At 44.6% G+C, this 12,026-nt stretch overlaps 1 protein-coding gene across 4 annotated transcripts in view; it reads right to left on the reverse strand.

Moving 5' to 3' along the window:
* Positions 1-7,213: 7,213 nt before the first annotated feature.
* UBE2D4 (ubiquitin conjugating enzyme E2 D4 (putative)) overlaps positions 7,214-12,026 on the reverse strand; it is a 29,731-nt gene continuing 24,918 nt past the window's right edge. For 2 of the 4 annotated variants that reach the window (XM_009242830.4, XM_009242832.4), the window contains 2 exons: positions 10,656-10,697; positions 7,214-10,242 (listed from right to left, as the gene is read on the reverse strand). In XM_009242830.4, the coding sequence (XP_009241105.2) occupies positions 10,167-10,242; positions 10,656-10,697 (118 nt within the window). In that variant the 3' untranslated portion in view covers positions 7,214-10,166. Of the gene's footprint in view, positions 10,698-12,026 lie in introns of all 4 variants that reach the window. The other 2 variants (XM_009242831.4, XM_002818012.6) reach the window with 2 other exon arrangements.

Raw genomic sequence — 12,026 nt, forward strand, 5'->3', positions numbered from 1 at the left:
CTTGGGTTCACTGCAGTCTCCCTCCAGACGAGGTCTTTAGCCTGTTTGTGGACCCTCAACAATTTGATCTGTGAATGAAACATGCATAAATGTATGAATACACGAATAAATGAGTGCTAAGTGACGATCACACCGCTACAAACCTAACTGAAAGTGACTTTGTGCTTTCTCACTCTCACCTGAGTTTTTCCCTCTGCAGTTTGGTCGAGGCCAGGATAGTGGAGGCATGAAGAGAACCTGTCTTGTGCTTCACCTGCACATCTGGCTGGTCGCCCCTAGAAGGTGTCAGTAATTCCTCAATCTGCTCCCCTCCTCCTGGGAGCACCAGTTTTTCCATCCACAAATCTGCATACACTTGACTGAACTAGCTTCTTATCTGCATGATAGAGAAATATGCCAAAGCGCAAGGCAGCTCACAGCTTCTTTCCTCCCATGGAGAATAACTCCCCTGCCTCTTTAAAATATAAATCCTGCCGGGCGCGGTGGCTCACGCCTGTAATCCCAGCACTTTGGGAGGCCGAGGTGGACGAATCACGAAGTCAGGAGATCGACACCATCCTGGCTAACACGGTGAAACCCCGTCTCTACTAAAAATACAAAAAATTAGCCGGGCGTGGCGGCGTGCGCCTGTAGTCCCAGCTACTCGGGAGGCTGAGGCAAGAGAATGGCGTGAACCAGGGAGGCGGAGCTTGCACTGAGCCGAGATAGCGCCACTGCACTCCAGCCTGGGCGACAGGGCGGGACTCTGTCTCAAAAAAAAAAAAAAAAAAATATATATATATACACTATATAGTATATATATATATAGTATATACTATATATATACACTATATAGTATATATATATAGTATATACTATATATATACACTATATAGTGTATATATATAGTATATACTATGTATATATATACTATATATGTAGTGTATATATACTATATATAGTATATATGTGTATATATATACTATATATAGTGTATATATATATACACTATATATAGTATATATAGTGTGTGTGTATATATATCCACAGTCCCTTAAATCCAGATGTGCTTTGGAATTCAATCTAAGATTTCAGAAAAGTTATACCATGTATGTCCTGTATACTCTGTAAGCCCTTATCACAGGATCTGGAGAGGAACTGGTAATCACACATGTTCATGCTTTTGCTGTGATATGTGTGAATAATCAGCAAAGTGGAATATAAGAAGACTCTAAATATCCTCATGGCAATTAAGGTCAGTTTTTGCTACCAAATGAACTACCAAAATCTTAAGGTGTTTGAGTCTGGATGGTGCAGATAAGGACTTGTGGACCTAATTTGGACAAAAACATGGTTCACTTGTTATGCCCATTTTTCTTTCTGTTCACATCATTGTTGCTTGTTGTCTTGTTTGTTTTGTGCTGCTGTAACAAAGTACCACAGACTATGTAATTTACATAGAACAGAAATTTATTTTCTCACAGTTCTGGAGGCTGGGAAGTCCAGGGTCATGGCACTAGTATCTGGTGAGGGGCTTCTTGCTGCATCATAACATGGTGAAAGGGCAAAGAGGATGAGAGAGAGAAAAAAAGGGGCCAAACTCATTCTTTTTTTTTTATTTTTTGAGATGAAGTCTCACTCTGTAGCCAGGCTGGAATGCAGTGACTGCGAACTCAGCTCACTGCAACCTCCACCTCCCAAGTTCAAGCAATTCTCCTGCCTCAGCCTCCTGAGTAGCTGGGACTACAGGCACGTGCCACCATGCCCAGCTAATTTTTGTATTTTTAGTAGAGATGGGGTTTCACCATGTTGGCCAGGATGGTCTCGAGCTCTTGACCTCGTGATCTGCCCACCTTGGCCTCCCAAAGTACTGGGATTACAGATGTGAGCCACCCTGCCCGGCCCAAAACTCAGTCTTTTCTAATGAACCTGAGGCAGGAGAATAGGGGCTGGAAGCAGGGAACAGAACGCCAATTCACACTAACCTCCTAGAACCAAACCAAAAGGAAAACGCCTACTTATGACCAAGTAACAAAAGGACCACAGGCTACTTCTTTTGCAACCCCCACCCCCACACCTTTTTCTGCATGGTAGATGAAAAATTGAAAGTACCTCTGATTGGTCCCTTCCCACAACCAATCAGGCTGGTCATGGGCCAAGTCTTCATTTGCGTGGGAGTATAATTTTGTAACTTCACTTCAGCCTTTCCGCAATCAATCAGAGGTTTGTATAGGGTGTAACTTTGAAACTTCACTTTGGCCTCTGCTAGGTCCCCTCCCTCAACCAATCAGACTGATTGTGGACACTACTTCATTTACAAGGGTGTACACCAAGTAACCAATGGGAAACCTCTAGAGGATATTTAACCCCCCAAAAATTCTGTAACCAGGCTCTTGAGCCACTTGCTCAAGCCACTTCCACCCTGTGAAGTGTACCTTCATTTTCAATAAATCTCTGCTTTTGTTGCTTCATTCTTTCCTGGCTTTCTTTGTGCATTTTGTCCAATTCTTTGTTCATGACACCAAGAACCTGGACACCCTTCTTGGGTAACAAACCCACTTCCAAAATAATGGCATTGATCCATTCATGAGAGCCTCAGCATCTCCCACCTCGCACCACTCAACACCATCACACTGGAGATCAAGCCTCTAAGATATGAACTTTGGTGGATACATTTGAACCACTGCCTTGTCTTACAGGCAGAAGCTCTGACATTTCTGAGAGGAAAACAGTTACTTCATCCTGACCTGGAGAAGTCTCAAGTTCTGGCAAAATATCTCTTCTCCTCAGCAGTCCAGTCTGCAGCCTTCACCCCTCCTTTGAATTCGTCTTGGATCTTCTTTTCAATCTTTTCTCTTTTCCACAGTGCAGGTCTCCCTAATTCTCTACTTTGACTTCACTACTGTTTACATTAGAAAAAGTGAATTTACATAAATAGAGGCTCTCCAGATCTCCTAATTTTCAGTCTTTTCCCCCCTTACTTCAGTAACATCTCTGCTTGTTTTTCCCTCAGACCAGACCCTCAGGTGACTTTCTGCCCCCTCATCCCTCTGCCCCCGGTCTCCATATTCTAGAGGAGTTTGGCCATCAGTCTTATGGTACTTATACCGTCTTCTCTTTGGTGAACATATCTTTTTTTCTCTTCTTTGTCTGGGAATACTCCTATTTAATCACCTTCTAGTTGTCAGGTTCCTTCACCCGCTTGGCCACCAGTCCCAGGTGGAAGCCCTAGGAGGTCTGGGAGCACTTTTCAAATTTTAGTCTACCTGAGGAGAAGCTACCCTTACCTGAAACCAGGTTGTGCAGGCCAAAGAAGCAGGTCTCTGTGTTCTGGAACTAGATCAGCTCAGTGAGGTGACCAGACTCCATGTAGAGAAGACTATAAGGAGGAGTCTCTCTGGTGGTGAGAACTTTGAGGGAGCATGATACTGCTTCCTGTTGTAGTACATGGAAACCTGTTTCAGCTTGATAGGCCAGGGAAAGCCTCAGAGGAGGTAACTAACCCTGGAGCAGAGACTGGGTTCTGAGGTAGGAGCCAGCTTAATTGGTCTGAGAAGTGGGACACAGGGAGAAGGAGAGGCCAAGGGAAGGGCTTTGGGTTTTATTCTATGTGTAATGGAAACCCTGATGGGTTTTAAAGAGGAGAGGATGTGGCCTGCCATATGTAGACCACCTCACCCTTATCCCTCTCATGCTCCCATTTTTCTTGTTTAAGTTTCCTGTTGGCTGTCCTGTAACCACTCAATGGGTTCTTCTTTCCTGTTGCTCAGATACAGCTGATCTATCAAGATCAGAGAAAGAGTATAATACACAAAGAGCCAGCTAAATGGGAGACTAGGGTTTTATTATTACTCAAATCAGCCTCCCCCAAAATTTGGAGGCTAAGATTTTTAAAGAATAGTTTGGCAGGCAGGGGGCTAGGGAATGGGTGCTGCTAATTGGTTTGGGGTGCAGTCATAGGGCTGTGGAAAATGGTCATGTGCTGTCTGCTTCTGTGTGGGGCCACAGGAGTCTAACTGGGGCCATCCAGTTATCAGAGATGCAAAAACCTGAAAAGACATCTCAAAAGGCCAATCTTAGGTTCCACAATAGTGATGTTATTTACAGGAGTTATTGGGGAAGTTGTAAATCTTGTGACCTTTGGAATAATGGCAGTAATCATTTAACTACAAATTCAGGCCCCTCTCATTCTTCTAACCTGGTGGCCTTTCATTAGTGTTACAGAGGCAGTTTAGGTTTGTGTGTTTTGTTGTTTTTTGTTTTTTTGAGATGGAGTTTTGCTCTGGTTGCCCAGGCTGGAGTGCAATGGCACAATCTTGGCTCACTGCAGCCTCCGCCTTCTGGGTTCAAGTGATTCTCCTGCCTCAGCCTCCTGAGTAGCTGGGATTACAGGCATGCGCCACCACACCTGGCTAATTTTGTATTTTTAGTAGAGACGGGGTTTATCCATGTTGACCAGCTGGTCTCGAACTCCTGAACTCGTGATCCGCCTGCCTCAACCTCCCAAAGTGTTGGGATTACAGGCGTGAGCCACTGTGCCCAGCACTAATTTTTTTTTTTTTTTTTTGAGACAGAGTCTCATTCCGTCACCCAGGCTGGAGTGCAGTCGCACAATTTTGGCTCTGCCCCGCCAGGTTCAAGCGATTCTCCTACCTTAGCCTCCCGAGTAGCTGGGATTACAGGTGCACGCCACCACACCCGGCTAATTTTTGTATCTTTTTCTTTTTTTTTTTTTTTTTTTTTTTTTGAGCCAGAGTCTCACTCTGTTGCCCAGGCTGGAGTGCAGTGGTGCAATCTTGGCTCACTGCAACCTCTGCCTCCCAGATTCAAGAGAGTCTCCTGCCTTAGCCTCCTGAGTAGCTGGGACTACAGGCACACACCACCACACCCAGCTAATTTTTTGTATTTTTAGTAGAGATGGGGTTTCACTGTGTTGCCCAGGCTGGTGTCGAACACCTGACCTCAGGTGATCCACCCACCGTGGCCTCCCAAAGTGCTGGGATGACAGGTGTGAGCCACCACGCCTGGCCCATTAATTTTTGTATTTTTAGTAGAGATGGGGTGTTGCTATGTTGGCCAGACTGGTCTTGAACTCATGACCTCAAGTGATCTGCCCGCCTTGGCCTCCCGAAGTGCTGGGATTGCAGGTGTAAGCCACTTCGCTCAGCCTCTTCTTAATTTCTTCACTGTTCCCTTGATCTTTCAGGACTGTGTTGTTTAATTTTCATGTATTTGTACAGTTTCCAGAGTTCCTTGTGTTACTTACTTCTAGTGCCTTTTTTTTTTTTTAATTTAGAAAGAACAGAAATTTGTTTCTCACAGTTCTGGAGGCTGCAACATACTGCTTTTTATTCCATTGTGGTCTAATAAGATACTTGATAGGATTTTGATTTTTAAATATTTGTTGAGATTTATTTTGTGGCCTAACATATGGGCTATCCTGGAGAATGTTCCATGTGCTGATGAGAATATGTATTCTGCAGCTGTTGAATGAAATAGTCTGTAAATGTCTCTTAGATTCATTTGGTCTATAGTGTATTTTAAGTCTGATGCCTCTATGTTGATTTTCTAGACCATAATCTGTCCAATGCTGAAAGTAGGTGCTGAAGTCCCCAATTTATTGTACTGGGGTCTATCTCTCTCTTTATCTCTAGTAATATTTACTTTATATATCTGGGTGCTCCATTGTTGAGTGCATATATATTTACAATTGTTACATCCTCTTGCTGAATTGATCCCTTTATCATTATATAATGACCTTTTCTCTTTTTGTTTTTTGACTTAAAGTCTATTTTGTCTGATATGAGTATAGCTAGTCCTGCATGCTTTTAGTTTACATTTGAGTGGAATATCTTTTTTCATCCCTTCACTTAGTCTATATGCATCTTTTTAGTGAGTTTCTTATAGGCAGCATATAGCTGGATCTTGTTTTTGTTAAATTCATTTTACAAAATTTATTTTAGAGACAAGGTCTTGTTTTGTCACACAGGTTGTAGTGCAGTGGCAATCATAACTCAGCTGCAGCCTTCAACTCCTGAACTCAAACAACCCTCCTCTCTTAGCCTCCCGAGTAGCTGGGACTACAGGCACATGCCACCAGGCCCAGCTAATTTCTTTTTTTTTTTTTTTTTTTTTTTTTAGAGCTAGTGGTCTTGCTCTGTTGCCCAGGCTGGTGTTGAACTCAAGCGATATCCTCCTGCCTCAGCTTCCCAAAGCATGGGGATTACAGTTGTGAGTCACCATGCCTCGCCTGGATCTTGTTTTTCTAACCCACTCAGCAAGGGTATGTGTGTGTGTATATATACATTTTTTTTATTGTATTTTTTTAGAGACAGAGTCTCACTCTGTCACCCAAGCTGGAGTGCAGTGGCATGATCTCGGCTCACTGCAACCTCCACCTCCCGAGTTCAAGTGATTCTCCTGCCTCAGCCTCCTGAGTAGCTGAGCTTACAGGCATGTGCCACCATGCCCGGCTAAACAGGGCTATATATTTTAATTGGGAAGTTTGAACTCTTTACATTCAAGGTTGTTATTGATGAGTGAGGGCTTATTCCTGTCATTTTGTTAATTGGTTTCTGATGTTTTGTATGTCCTTTGTTACTTTCTTCCTCTTGAAAAATTTTTTTCCTTTCCTTTTTTTAATAAGAGACAGGGTCTCACCATGTTGCCTTGGCTGGTCTCAAACTCTTGACCTTAGGCAGTTCTCCCACCTCAGCCTTCCAAAGTGCTGGGATTACAGGGTTGAGCCACCATGCCTGGTCCCTTTCTTATCTTTTGCGATTTGGTGGTTTTCTGTGATGATAATGCTTGATTTCTTTCTCATTCGTGTATCTAGTCTATCAGTGACTTTTATATTTTCACATGGTTTCTTTCTATAATTCCCTTTTCCTCCTACCATATCTTGCATACTGTAAGTGCTAATCAATGCTTTGATGCCACTTAACATAACTGGAAAGTGATTGTGATGATTGGCTAGCAGCAAGTCTTTCTCAGAAGACCAGTCTTTTGAGCCATTGTGGGTGGGCTGGGGGACAGCAGGGTTGAGAGACCGGCTATAAGGGGCAGCTCTGCTCTTGCCCTCCAATATGGAGCCCAGCTGAGCACCTGCCTTCAAGGGGAGCTCTGATGCAGGCAGCTGGATGCCTGCAAGCACACCTGTCTGGGGGCAAGGGAGAAGATAAGAAGGACAAGAATGAAATAGATGTATTTTTAAGGAAATCATTGACTTCTGATGGAGTGTTTTGCAGATTTTTTATAGCTTTTTGTTTTTGTTTTTTTTAGAAAGTTTCTCTGTCATCAGGCAAAGACCAGGGTGGGAACAGGAAAACTAGAAAACTGGTCAAGGGAGAACAAGTCCCTTTTCCTCTCACCAGTGAACAGCAGGTGAGGAAGCAGACTCTGGGAGGAACGCTGTTCAGGATGGCTTGCTGCCTGCATGGCATGAGGCTGCTGTCTTGTGGGTGCTGGCAGCCACAATCTCCATTATTCTGAAGACCACCATTTATGGCTAGATCCAGTAGAGGTCCAGAACTTTCCCAACACTGCTGGAGAGGAAGTGTGTGTCACAGTCAGAGGAGACAGCCATGGGGAATGGAAGCACGGGAAGAAGGGGTGGGGAGGGGAGGAGAGATGAGTGGCTCTATGCTAATCTTAGGGTTCCTTCTCTGCCCTTTTGGGTACCAGAGTCAGACCCTAGGAAAGGAATTCTGCAGACAGTCTTGGAAGCACCTTCTCTGGCACTTAAGCCTTTTTCCCGAATTTCAGAGACAGAAACATACCCATCCTTGAGCAACTGCCGTGAGGCAGTGTGGAATTCTAGGGTGTTGATAACTGTGAGCTACCAGGCCTGCTGGACATTTGCATTCTGGCATTTTAATTCCTTGTCCTGAGATTTTGACTCTTTGCCATGTTCTTGGAACTCCTGGATCTTTCTGGAGTCTGAAAGAGGATCAAAATCTCAGCTCCATTGAGCAAACACAGACGCTTCTGGGGGAGAGCTAATGCTCATTTGTTCATCATGGGTCAATTGTTCAAGATCAAGCACCTTTCTGATCTCTCTTGTCCACAGAGAAAAAAACACATTACTCCACAGTTGGCTTCTCAGATTTGCTGTCTAGTTGTCAACCTGAGACCTTCCTTGGAAGCATGGCTTCTGCACAAGTGGGTTACATTGACTGTACCACAGTGGCTCTTAAAACAAGGTTTTTGACCTAAGGAGCCTGTTCTCCAGGCTGATCTGAACCCCTCAAAGACATGGCAAGCAGGTGACATTTCTGCCCAGGGGATTTGCTGAGAGATCTGGAAGGTACAAAGCCACCTTAGGCTTCAATGGATGAGTGAATTTTTACCACGAACCCCAAAGGGCTGATTTGACTTTTTCTATTACGTATATCCAACACAGAGAGCAGGCTTGGGGAAATTTTGTCTGGACTCAGAAAATTCATCAGTTTCTTGGGAATCATCAGCTACTACACTTGAAAGACCAGAGTATGGTTATTCCCCAACACCAAGTTGGGCCTTAATTTTCCCATCTGACCTGTCTCTAACATGTGAATCAGTCCCACCTTCCCCGACCACATGAGTAAAGTGTTCTGTGATGCTTGGCTGTAGATGCAGTGTGACAACTGCCTGAAGCACATGATCTCAGGCACCAGATGGCATTGCTGCTCAGTAGAGCCATATGCTAACAGCCTTCCTAGAGGACACTGGTAACAGCATTCTCCCCAACTATTAAGATCTATTGTTTTGTTTAAGCAAAGACCAAAGAAGCAGCGAAGATACAAGAATTAAAACGGCAATCCTTGCTGGGCGCGGTGGCTCAGCCTGTAATCCCAGCACTTTGGGAGGCCAACATGGGCAGGTCACTTGAGGCCAGGAGTTCGAGATCAGCCTGGCCAACATGGTGAAACACCGTCTCTACTAAAAATACAAAAATTAGCCCAGCATGGTGGCACATGCCTGTAATTCTGGCTACTCGGGAGGCTGAGGCAGGAGAATTGCTTGAACTTGGGAGGCAGAGGTTGCAGTGAGCCAAGATCGTACCACCGCACTCCAGCCTGGGTGACAGAGCAAGGCTCTGTGCTGAAAACAAAAAACAAAAAACAAAAAAGGCAATCCTCAACATGGTGAGACGCAGCCATACCCAAAGGACCCCAAAAGGGGCCTTATGGTAGCAGGAGGATCCTAAATGTGGACCCTCACAAAGGGAATGCAGCCCAAGTTAAAAGTGCTTCTTCCTTTGTTAAGGAAGTGATTATGTGAATAACCTCAGTATTCTCAGTGGGAAAGTATCTGGCAATAAATTTGTAGCCACAACTTGGAAGTTTCTGGAAGAAATCAACCTCCCACAGCCACCTTTGGCTGATTGCTTGTGTTGGGTCTGCAGACTTCCTTTCAATCAGCCTGCAAAAGCCCCATCTGGCCACTTGGTCACAGTTTTACTGCTTCTTCACCTCTTGTTCCTATTCACCCTACACATCACTTCCTGGAAGTGGACCAGCTTTATAACCAACCTAGAAAGATCAGGTTGAATTTGGCTTTAGAGATGTGAAGCTCCTCAATTTTCTTCCCTCTGTGGAAGTTTTATTAGAATAATCTCTTCCCTTTGTTGTCCTCTTCCTAACTAACCTAATCTCAAGGCTCAAAGCTTTAAAGGCAAATCTTAAAATGTGTTGCATCAGAAAGCCAAGGCAGAAAGCCGATCACCTAACAGGCTATTGTAATTTAAGGCTCCAAATAACTGTTAAAAGTGTGTATCTTCTGTTCTGCCTAAAAGAAAGAGGCTGAAATGTCAATTATCATTTAGAGTTGTGAGTGAATTGCATTTTTATTTACATTTAAGAGTCTCTCTCCCTCCTTGTGTTCTAGTCTTTGAATGGCTCACACTTGGACTTAGCGTAGGCTCCTATGGGAGGAGCGGGCGGTAGTGAGAATCCTCATCAAATGGAGTAACATGACCCAAATCTCTAGAGGTTTCATAATTTTGCTCTTGCTTCTAAAAACATAATCATCTCTTATGGGGTGTTATGTGCTTTGTATCCTGAAATTTTCCACTTGCTGCTTCTTGGTGTGAGGCGAGAAATGCCAGCATGTGGCACTGCAGGAGGAGACTGGTGGAAGCCGCAGGGCTAGGCCTTCACTTCCCAGTGACACTGTTCCCAATTCCCTCCAGGATAAGCTGAGACTCCTCAGGATGTGGTTCTGCAGCAGATGAGGTGCAAAGAAAGCCTGCTCTGCCGTGGACACCCAGGATGGCACTGAGTTCTAAAAGGCAAAGGGTATGTGGTGAGGAGCCAGGCTGAGGCCCTGGTGTGGTACCATCATGGGCAGCAGCACCATTTGAGGCCAGGTAGGAGAGACGTGCAGGGCCTGGCCCCCCAAGAGACCAGCAGACAAACTGAGGCGGCACAGAGAGAGATTCCAGTGTCACCAGGAAGACTGCAGATCATAACAACAATGGCTGCTGATTTGGCATCAAAGAGGTGGCATTGTCAAAGCCATAACTGCTGAAAATGGCACCAACATGCTGCAGCTGGAGAGAGTGGGTGACCAACATTTGTTTGAAGAACAGATGATGCTCTTTGAATGGCTCAGCCAACAGTCCAAAGTTTTAAGGGAAGACCTCTCTGCCAGCTTCTCTTGGACAATGTCTCATGTAAAACCTCCGAGGCACTTACATAGCATATTTTTGTGTCCACTCTCTTGCTAGTCTGTTGTACCTGGAATAAAAAAGCAGAGGGAGTGACACCCTCACTTGAAATGGTCACTTCCCTTCAATGTGGTGCAGAGAACAGGACTGATGTGGGGAATGCTGCTGCTGCTGCTTGTCAAACGTCTACGGCTGATGGGTGAGTGGAATAAAGGCTTTTCCCGGAGCAGAAGCACATCAGACATGGCTGTAAACCCCCAGCTGGGTGAACCCCTCATGTGTAAACCCCAAACTGTTGATTCTCCATAACTATCTGCTGTGGAAGATTTAATAATGCAAAACTTCCTCCCTTTCTTTCTCCTGTCCTACAATATGGATGCAGGGAGGACAGAGAAGAGACACACAAAGGTCAGTTTGTACTAGTTACAGGCCGTCCAGCACACAAACTCCAGAACAAGGGCTTGGGAATCTGCCTACCGGGGTGTGCATCAATACAATCCTCAGCAGCTGTTCTGCCCCTCTGTGCCCTGGCTTTTTTGATTGCTTGCCATGGGGAAAGTATCTGCCTTGTGTGCTTGTGGGGAAACTAGAGAAGTCTGTATGTAAAGCACATGGAGCAGGCCAGGCATCCATTGAAGACTATGCAGGTGTGTGCACTTACTCTCATCATTGTAATGAGACCTGATGCTATGAGACTATAAATTAGAGAGATTTATAGTTACAAGAGGCACTAAAAAAAAAATCACTTTTGGTATGTCTAAAATATCTCGTAAAAAGTGTTAAAATAAACAAAAGTTAAACCCAGTCAATTAAAAATTTTGACTGTTATTGAGAAAACTCCAATGAGGGAAATTATAAGATCTATAACGGTCTTAAGAAAAATATAATTTGAAAAAAACATGTGGCTGAGTGTGGTGGCTCATGCCTATAATACCAGCACTTTGGGTGGCCTAGCTGGGCAGATTGCTTGAGTCCAGGAGTTTAAGACCAGCCTGGGCAACATGGCAAAACCCTGTCTCTACAAAAAATTAGCCAGGTGTGGTGGGACACGCCTGTAGTCCCAGCTACTCAGGAGGCTGAGGCAGGAGGATAGGTTGAGCCCGGAAGATCGAGGCTGCAGTAAGCTGTGATCACACCACTGCACTTCAGACTGGGCAACAGAATGAGACCCTGTCTCAAAAAAAAAAAAAAAAAAAAAAAAGGGAAAAAACATACTCTATTCTAATCTCTTCAGACAGAAAAGAAGTAATGAGTAATGAACTGAAGAATGCACTCACTGAAGATGTCTTTTAAAAGGGCTAGCAATACCTTCCCTGAAGGTCCACAACCGAGATTCACACCACTCACTGGACTGCGGCCCCTGCCACACCTGGGCCTCTCTCACAGTGCTGTCAGCATT

The sequence above is a fragment of the Pongo abelii genome, chromosome 6 (genome assembly GCF_028885655.2).
Source record: "Pongo abelii isolate AG06213 chromosome 6, NHGRI_mPonAbe1-v2.0_pri, whole genome shotgun sequence".
Taxonomy (NCBI): domain Eukaryota; kingdom Metazoa; phylum Chordata; class Mammalia; order Primates; family Hominidae; genus Pongo; species Pongo abelii.